General features: G+C 41.0%; 1 protein-coding gene across 1 annotated transcript; it reads right to left on the reverse strand.

Moving 5' to 3' along the window:
* Positions 1-5,062: 5,062 nt before the first annotated feature.
* On the reverse strand, positions 5,063-9,890 carry ZNF281 (zinc finger protein 281). The gene is given in 2 exon segments (XM_050900895.1): positions 5,063-9,824; positions 9,827-9,890. Coding segments are annotated over 2 exon segments (2,637 nt in total). The 3' UTR covers positions 5,063-7,251.
* Positions 9,891-10,125: the final 235 nt, after the last annotated feature.

Genomic DNA, 10,125 nt, shown 5'->3' on the forward strand with positions numbered 1-10,125 from the left:
TAATCAAACTTAGTGTACCTACACAAAAATGATTGCAATCTCTCAAAAAATCCAAGTTCCAACATCTTGAGATGAGCAATTGGTTTAACCCTCATCTCCCCAGACTAATATTAAATGACTATTATAGAAGTAAACCTGGAAAGAAGTTTTAATTAAGAATGCTCAGGAAATAAACTTCTAAATCACCTACACGTTTCATACAGACTTAACTCTACACTAAGGTCACCAAGTGTGTATGTTCAGTTACAGGGTTTGATGGACCAAGTACATGAACTGCTTCATGATATAATTTGACCTAGCTTTCTAAGGCTGACAAATTTCTTAAGCTAAACAAGTTGAACATTTTTAGCAACACATCTCCATTGATTACTGTTGAATAACCCTCTGGACTAAAGCCATCCAGACCCAAGATAGCAGAATTTTGGCACAGATATCTGCATTTCATTTTCACAAAGTGAATCAATACTTGGAAATGACAGGTCTTCAAAAAAACCTAGGTGTTCTAAGAAACGGAGCTTGCTGTGCTCTCACACTTCCAAATCATTGACCACAGCCCAGCTGCAAAAGGAAGGCCACATTCTTTCTACCAAGGTTGCATGATTGCCTACTGTCCCTTAAAACATGATGGGGCCATGAGCTTCTACGAGTAAATGCATTATCACTAACCTGACCAAATTCCATGCAGATAGCTAACACAATATAAATGCCCTCTTCAGCTGCATAAGCGAATCCTTATTAGTCTTGTTTTCCAGTATTACCAAGTGCTAAGACAATATATTTTTCATTCTAGAGATCCATTTTGTTTAAGAGATAAGAAAATCCATAGGCATATTTTACCCACCATAATTTAAAGCACCTCAGCAAAATATGCAAGATTTTTATTATATGCAAGATTTTTATTATATGCAAGTTTTATTACACATCTATATATTTCCTCATTACAGGAAAGCAAATTAAAGTGATTCTAAACCTTGTCGCTCATGGAGTTGCATATGGATTTCTTTGTAAATTCTACTCTTCAAAACAGGTCCCAGCCTGGTTTTATTCCCACTTATCTCAGAACATAAGAGTATCCAAAAAACCTCCCACCTGTGAGATTTTTTTCCCCTCCAGAAAAAAATATTCAGAATCTTTGAGCAGACTGAAACATCTTTACCATCATCAATATAATTTCTGGCCATATGCCAGCACCCGCACACATCATGTCCCAGTCAAGACTCTAACCTCCTATCCGCTGGGAACAGAGTACAAGCAGACAGAGAAGTACACACTGTAAGGGGAAACTGGGGGATTAAAAACAACCACTCTTTTGGCCTTTGAGAAAAATCAAAATGAAATCTCTTTTGCCAACAGCACAAAGTAAAGGTTCCTTCTGAACAAGAACACAGGAATATTCTGAATAGCAATAATGTAGCTTTAGATAAAGCAGGTTTTAGCATCGAAGGTGGCATATGTGCTACTACAGAGTATCTGATGCTTGCTGCAGATCCTGTATAATAACCATTATATGTCTCATTAGTTCATGGAATGATCTGATATTTGTAGCACTAAATAAGAGACTATTTAAAATACATTTTAAGTTAAGATAGAATATATTAAAATAAAGAAATACATTCTTAAAATAGTTCTTAACTCTTTCTTCATTTTGAGTCTGGCTAGATAATATTTTATCAAATTTCAGACGAAGTCCCCGAGTACACAGGCAGCTTTCTAGTGTTAGCATCATACATTACTTAGGACAGCCTTGGGTTTAAAATTACTAAATCCACTGGAAATTTCACAAAAACAAAATATTGAAAAGTATCAGTATGAAAATACAGTAGTATGCTGTATACAAAAATTTACATTATTATAGATTATGAATCAAGCATTATAAGTTAAAAAAATGCCAGAACTAAATCTTCCTTTTAATCCTCAATTTACCCCATCTTATATGTGCATTATGACAAACTGATTACATGACACAGTATTTTTTCCAAGCAACACTGCCTTGCTGTTTGTATCCACAACGAATAGAATGACAACACTCAGAGAATGAAGCAAGACTATGCTTAACAAGGCTGCTATCTGCAGAACCTGGTTTCACTTGTTGCAGATGCCAGATTTACCGTGAACACAAGAAAAGGGAAAAGACAACCTAGTGGTTGAGGCTCCTGAATGTCACCTTAGAGAATTAAATTACCCCATGACTCTGCCCCACAGCTTCTACTTGATTCTAGACAATCAGCTATTCCACGTTTACTAAGCTGATAACTATTGCTCAATTTCTCTCCACACAGACACAGTCTGAAACAGCAGTGGTCTTATACCAAGGAACTCAACTTCAATCAGTGTCAAAGAGATGAAATTCCAGTACCCATCCCTCCAGGTCATAGGTATCAAAATGAAACTGGGCATCCAAAAGTAAATTTTTAGCATCATTATCTATAAAACCCAGAAGATTAGCATATCAGTATAAGGATACGAAAAAATAAATTTTTTTCTTTCGTAACGTAGCCAGACACTACTGTCTGTGAGAAAACAAACAACGCTGAAATAAATCTGGGTTTTAACTGCAAGTGAAAAAGGAGACACAAGAAATATGTTTTGAACAAGATGGGTAACAAAGCGTATCATAGCTGTTCATTGGTAAACAGGCTATATATCCTGTGTTCCAAATGCTGTGCATAATACTATACCTTATTTTCCTAAGTGTTTGTACAAAAAAAAAAAAAAGGCACAAAAATCACCTTAGAAGAATATTAAAAGCAGAGACTATAGTTTATATAAGAAGCCAGAAAACAAACTCCAGTCTGAGAATATGCAACATATGCCCCCATATAGGACACATTAGAAGAAATTGCCACTTGGACTAACATACCAAACAATTGTAATAGCTGGATCCGTTATCCCGGAGGGGTCATCTTTGGAGATATAGCCACCAAACTTTCAAATTTCTGAATATAAAAGCATTTTCAAAAACTCTTAATTGATTATTATCAGGTTTTCAAGAACAGTGATTCAACAAGTGACACTCATCAACCTAGTCTAAAGCCCTAGCTTGCGGGGGCGGTGGGGTGGTGATTCTGATTTGTTTTTAAAGAAGCATGGGATGAAAAGGCCAGTGGAACAAGAAAGTTTTCTTCCTTAATCTTATTTTAGGAAATACGTGAGCAATTTTTGCAGAAGTTTCCCAGAGAAAGATAGTGTGTGCAGTGTGAGACAAACAAAGCCTGGAAAATTCCAGCCCAAATGGTTAAAGCTGGTAGTCAGCAGGGGCTGAAAACAGAATCTTCCATCTTAACGTGACCTGACTCCACAGTCACAACTGCAACTTCACATGAACAACACTGAGTTCTAGTTGGTGGGGAAAAAAGCAGAAGCATCATTCAGACAAATACACTGTTTTCATACATATAATATTGGGGGCAGGGAGGGAGACCAAACAATTGAAACAACAAAAAAACCACTAACGGAGTACATTGCATCATTCCAATACCTTCTCAAGGTCTCCATGAGGCATCAGGCAGCTTTTCTTCATCAGTAGTCCATAAACCTGAAATTGTGATCTCCCTTCGCACCATATTTTTTTCATCCCCCTTTCATTTCACCAATTTCTTACTCTAAAATTTCAGCCACTACCCACAAGTCTGTGTCCAATTTAAATAATTCAGGAACTACTACAAATTTTAGCTAGCTCTTCTAGATCGTCTGCAGGCAGCTCAGACCTGCACTTTTAGTGGCTTGGGGCATACAGACACGTTCACAACTCAGGGTACCATAACGCACTTTTCCAAAGTAAAAACATCTTATGTGAGCTACTAATAGTAAGCAGCATAACAGTTTATGTACAATATTCTATCACCATGCATATCAATTTTTTTGATACACCACTCCTTTACACTCCTGTTAGTGGTAGGAAACAGGTTATCATTCACCTCCTGTAATTCCTTTTAAAACAACAAGAAACTAAACCAGGAACTAAAGCGGAAAAAAAATTTCAAGGGCCATTTTGCTTTCCTTTTTCCTTCTCTCACTGCCACATCCCTAAATAAAGCTTTAGTCCATGTGGGTTACTACTACTTACTATGTAGTTCTAATATCAGGCAGGCAAAGCCATAGCCTGATTTCTATGCATTTTACCATATCCTTAGCTTTCATTATTTAAAGAAAAATAAATTTGAACTCCATATTAAATTAGGAAAAGGTCTAGTTCTGTTCTAGTTAGAAACATTTTTGAATGCTAAGCTGTGGAAAGAACGTACAAAATTCCAATAATTTCCCCCTCAGATTTTCTGAAATGATTCCTAGCAATGTTCTGAATATTAAACATTTAGCATATTTCATATTTACTTTGGAAAGTTTTCATCCTTATTTGCTTTTCGGCATGCCAATGATTTTTCTCTTGTCTGTGTCATTGCCTTGATTCAAATGGCTGTCTTCTGTTCTTTAATACTCTACTTTTCAACCATTTTGAGACTTTCAGCACTGCTACTCCTATATTCACATGCAAAGCTGAAGAAAAATACAGATTAAGGAAGTCCACAAACTATCTTCAGACTACCTAAAATGCTTTTAAGTATTTTGCTGTAATACTATTTTTACTAGGCTTTCCTTATAATGCAAAAGTTGGGGGGGGGAGGGGGGGAACACGACAGGACCGGGGGGGGGGGGGGGGGGGGGGGGGGGGGGGACCATAGAGGACTTTCTAAAATCTTTACTTTGAACAAAACTGTATTATATATGTGTCATTTTGGATTTCCAGCAATTACAAAATGTCTTTGAAGTTAACAATATGCAATTCATATATTTTTAACCAAAACCATATATAAAAAGACAGAGATGTAAAAAGATGAGGTTGTACGAACATTTTAACTTAAGGAAATTTGTTAGTTTTTGCCTTGGAAGCTAAAGGTATGAGAGAGCGCTGTGATTTCTAAAATAGTGCATTCAGATTATCTGACCCAAAAAGAAACGGAAGGCAGAAAACAAGCTGAAAACATGCCAGTAAGTTATATTATTCCTTCTCAAAATTTAATCTCATAACATTTCCGTAACAGGTTCTCAACAGTGTGACTGGATAATAGAAGTGATATCTTTATGATTTTGTGAATAATGGGTTTTATTAGTATTAAGTTAAAGCAAACAGCCAGAACAATACATATGTAACTTCTACTACACACAATATAAAGAATGTAAATTATAACCTCTGTAAAACAAAAGAAAAGGTACTGAAAAAGCCAACACGGTGGTTATGGACTATTCTATCCCTGATAACAGGCTGGGTTCTGTGTTTAGAGAACAGTTGTTGTTTGCTTATTTAAACTGAAATAGGGTGAAATACATAATCAAGTATAAAGAAAAAGTTAATGGAGTTACATGGATTCTATGAGAACAAACTCTAGATTAGTAAGAAAAAAAAAATAGTTCACCTAGTAAAAGATTACAAGTGGGCTCAGGTTTCAATTTTTAGTGGTGAGGGACAACGGGAGAAATTACCCAGGATTTTTGTAACAATTCATTTAATAATACACCACTTTCATAACAGAAGTGTTTTACACTTGCACAATGTTAATAACTTTATTATACATGGAAGCCTGTAATAGGCTGATTACACAATAAGACTGCAAACAACCACTGGTACTTCCCTGACACCAGGAAAGTACGTAAGACTGAAACATCACCAAGAGTACATAAAAAACCATCCGCATAAACATCACCAAAATTACATTAAAAAACTAATCAAAAAATACATTTGCAAAAAGTGGTTCAGAGCAGTGCCACTGCCTTTCAGCAGCTTTGAATGGCCACCAGTATTTCTAGCAGGTTTCCGTGGCTCCACAGGCATTAATCAGGATTCACATATAATAAATAATGTACCACAAAATATACATAAAGTAAGGCAATAATTCCAAAGAAAAGTTCTGTTGATATTAACAAGCCACTCAAGTTCTACTTTTGTAGTTGATGTCATCACCAGAAGCCTTTGATGGAATTGCAGCCTTAGGCCCTAAAAGCCTGCAATGATGAACTGCTGCAAACCCCCATATCTGGAAAGAGCTCCAGTGACACCACTGGTACACTGCTGGGCACAGGGGTCCATGTTAGCTGATCCTGATGCAGGACAGGGGCCTTAGTATGTACAATTGGGAGTATATTATTTCTTATCGTACATGGAAACCTTGACATAATTCTAAAACATGTGGGTGTTTATTGTTCATCATCTGATGTCATAAGACATCAGAAAGTACATAGTAAGATATGCACTTTCTGGAATGTAAATACTTTTAAATGCTAGCTATTAAGTTGGTGTGAGAGAGTGAGTAGAGAAGAAGGAGAAGAAAAGGTGTAAATTAAGGGGGGAAAAAAACCCAAGATCAAGTCCAGAGGAACTGGGACCACAACAAAAGAGAGGAAACCTTATACACTAAAAGAACGTGGAAAAGGGGAAGAGCAAGAGACTGACTTTTTTGAACCATGTATAATAAATAATGTATCCCAAAAGCCTATCTGGATTATGACTGTAGTTTCAAGTTGGGGTTCTAATGACATGAACCAGATGCGCATGTTTTGTTCTCACGGTTTGTGTCAACAGAATCTCTTTACGGAATTACAGTCTTACACAGGAGTTCTGGGGACATTATTGTTTATATTAAAGCTACCATTCTGGGCTCTTCGTACAGACCCAAGAATATTTGCTCCACCTGCCTGGAATGAGCATCACCTGGAAGAACAGGAGTACTTTAAAAATAACGAGATTTAGGTAGCAAAATTCTTTCAGATCAGCCCAGACATAAGAGACAGCAATTTGAAATGTCATAGGTCCCTTCCTCGAAAAGCTGAGATATATTTGTCACTATCTGTAAATCGGAAGTTCCAATACACTAGTGGTGCATAGAATTCCCATGCTTCGTTACACTTTCCTGAGAGTAAAGCAATTAGAATAAACCTTAGTCCTAGGAACAAAGTTAATTTTTTGCATTTTAAACTTTTGGGCTATTCCCTGACAATCTATATAATGTAAATTTGATTGCTAAACATTGTCACTTGAACAAAAACACTATTTTAATCTATTGATTTTTGATTAAAAACCGTAATAAACAGATCTAAAAAAATCACACTAACAAAATAAACTAAATATGAAAAGTTGCATTGAAAGGGCATGTTACATTATTCTTAATAGGACCGTGTAGAAACATTCCAATGGCAGTGTTGTCAAAGTAAAACAAAATTACATTAAGAAGACCCCACAGCCTGGTCACAGTCGGGACCTTACCTGTAACTCTGGCTGGTTGGGGTTTTTACTCGTGTACTACATGGCTCGCTCACATCAGACATCATATTTGTATACCCTGAGAAATCTGACACTGAAGTCCTTACTCTATGGTCCACTTCTCCATTAGAGTTAGCGATAAAAGTCATTGGCACCCTGCTGCCCGACTTAAATTGAGAACCAAACGCTTGTGCAAAGTTCTCGATCTGGTAGGTTGCTCTAGGCTCTATGTCCTTCTGAGGATCTATCTGGCTAGTTAACTCCTGAGATGGGATCTGAAAGCTTGTTGAGGATTCTAAGTTTTTCTGTTCCTTCTGGCCAGTCAGTTTCTGAGATGTCGACTGGTAGTTAGATGAAGTCTCTAAGTTTTTCTGCGGATCAATGAGATCATCCAGCTCTTGAGAAGGAGTCAACTGTTGATGCGTAGCCTCCAAAGCAGACAAATAAAAGCCTGGTTGAGATCCAAGCAACATCCCAAACGGAGGTTTTGGCAACGCAGTTGGCAATACTGAGGTAACGGATTGGCTGAAGCCACACTCAAGTGGAGATGTAGTGTATATCTGTTTGTCTTGAAACAGAGTGTGGTTATGGAGAGTTGAAGACAAGCTAACAAATTGGAAACTGGGTCCAAAAGCAAAACCAGTGCTATTGGTTGTTCTTTCAAAGGCTTGTTGGAGGTATTTGGAGTATTCTTGCAACATGCTTGCCTTATCATTTGAAACTGTTTGAGAGTTAGGGCTCAAGTTTTCTTCCTGAACCATCTCTGAATGTTCTCCTGAGGTGTGCAAGTCCACACGCTGTTCAGTTATACTGAAAGGATCTTCTTTCTGGCCTTCTGATTTGTGAGAGTACTGGTCCAAAAGGCTCTGTAAGACTTCATCAGGAATACCAGACTTGTCGTGACAAGACTTTATTTCACTATTTAAAGATGCTGAATCAATAAGAGATAATGGAGCTTCGTTATCCATAACACTAACACCTGCAGACTGGATGACGGACTGCTGGGAAGTCATGTGTCCGACATTAATTGAAAAGGCACTGTTACTGCTTGCAGTTTGTAAGTATCTTCTTTTCTTTGAAAACTGCATGGCATCATCATAATTGCTACTTATTTGACCTGGTTTACCACTTGTACTTTGGAGAAGGCCAATAGTTTCTACACCAGTATTGGCTACTAGGCCTAGAGAGCCACTCTGTTTCCCAGACAGTGGTTTTTGCCCCAGAATATCTGGCAGTGGTGATACAAAATTAAGGTAATTTTTGTCTGCCTGCTTTCTGCTTCCTTTTTTCAAGACCAATTTTGGCACCTTTTTCTGAAGTTCTTCTACGCCCGTGCCAATGAGACCACCACTGGAAGACACAATAGGAATATCAACTGCATAATTTGGCATGGCCACATTACTTGTAACTTGAGATTCAGTTACTTTGCTGCTACACTTATTTCCTTTGTTTTCAGTGGATGTACTTTTTGTTTTACTTTTTCTCCTTGAGGAACTTGTATTTCCCTGAGACAACGCAGCCAAGCTACCCATGCTATTTGATGATCCGGGCTCCATTCCAGCCCCTGCTTTACCTATGGCTTCACCACATGTTCTTCTGTGCTTCAACAGTCTATCAGTCCTTGAAAAATACTGCTGACAAGTGTCACATTTGTATGGCTTTTCTCCGCTATGCGTCCTCTTGTGTCTTTCCATGTGGTACTTCTGGATGAACTTCATACTACATTGGTCACACCCAAAAGGCTTCTCCCTACTGTGGATCTTCTCGTGTCTCTGCAGTAGGTACTTCTGGATGAAACCCATGCTGCACTGGCTGCACTGGAAAGGCCTCTCCCCCGTGTGAATGAGCACATGTCTGCGCAAGTGATAGGAGCTCCTGAAGGCAGCGCTGCAGTGTTCGCAGACGTGAGGTTTCTGACTGGGGGACGCGATGGCACCTTCCGCATCTCCCACCAGGGGGGGTTTGGATGAAGCGCTTGGCTTCCGCTTGGCTTTGATTCCCTGAGTTTCTGGCTTTGGCCTCTTTGCCTTCTTGACCTGGGCTTCGTGCTTTGGCTCACCCGAGCTCCCAGGGGCGCCCTCGCCTCTGCCACTCAGTAACAGGTCTCGGTGGGGATGCTGGTGCAGGTGGTGAAGAAGGCTGAGGTCCTGAATCACACTCTGACCGGTTCCTTCCCCACTGCCGCTCCCCAGGCCGGGGGCTCTCTCCTCCCCCGCTCCCCCGAAGAGCCCCCCGTAGTGGTGATGGTGCTGCGGCTGCTGCTGCTCCTCCTCCTCCTGCTCGCTGGGCTTCTCTTGCTTGATGCTCACTAGGGACTGCAGAAAGCCCCAGGGGCTCCTCTGCGAGGAGGAGGGAGCAGAGGGGAAAGCCCCCGCCGGCTCCTTCTTGAAAGTCATGTCCTGAGGGGGAGGAGGCGCCGGGGGCTCGGCCGCCGCCGTGGAGGAAGCGGCGGCGGAGGCCGGAGGTAACACGCACTGCGGGGGGTGCTGGGCCGCCGGGGGGGGCGCGGCCGCCCGGGTGAAGCTGGTGACCGGGGGCAGGCGGTGGTTGAACATAACCATGCCGGGGGGAAGGTGGGCTCCATGGCCGCCGCCCTCTTGCTGCCGCCGCCGCCGAGGAAGCCGCTGCCGAGTTTCATCCCCCGGGAAGGCGGGCCGGAGAGGAGGCGCGGCCCAGAGGGGCTGCGGGACCCGCCGCCCGCCCGCCCGCCGGACACCGCTCGCTGCCTCGCTGGCGGGCGCCCGCTCAGCGGCTGGCTCCCGCGGCGGCCCGGCAGCCGCCGCCTGGGCGCATCGCCGCCACCCCCACCCGCGCCGACGGGCGGCCCCCGGCCCGGGCTGCACTTACGGCTCCCGCCGCCGCCTCCAGTTAAA

This window comes from Gymnogyps californianus, chromosome 8 (assembly GCF_018139145.2).
Source record: "Gymnogyps californianus isolate 813 chromosome 8, ASM1813914v2, whole genome shotgun sequence".
Taxonomy (NCBI): domain Eukaryota; kingdom Metazoa; phylum Chordata; class Aves; order Accipitriformes; family Cathartidae; genus Gymnogyps; species Gymnogyps californianus.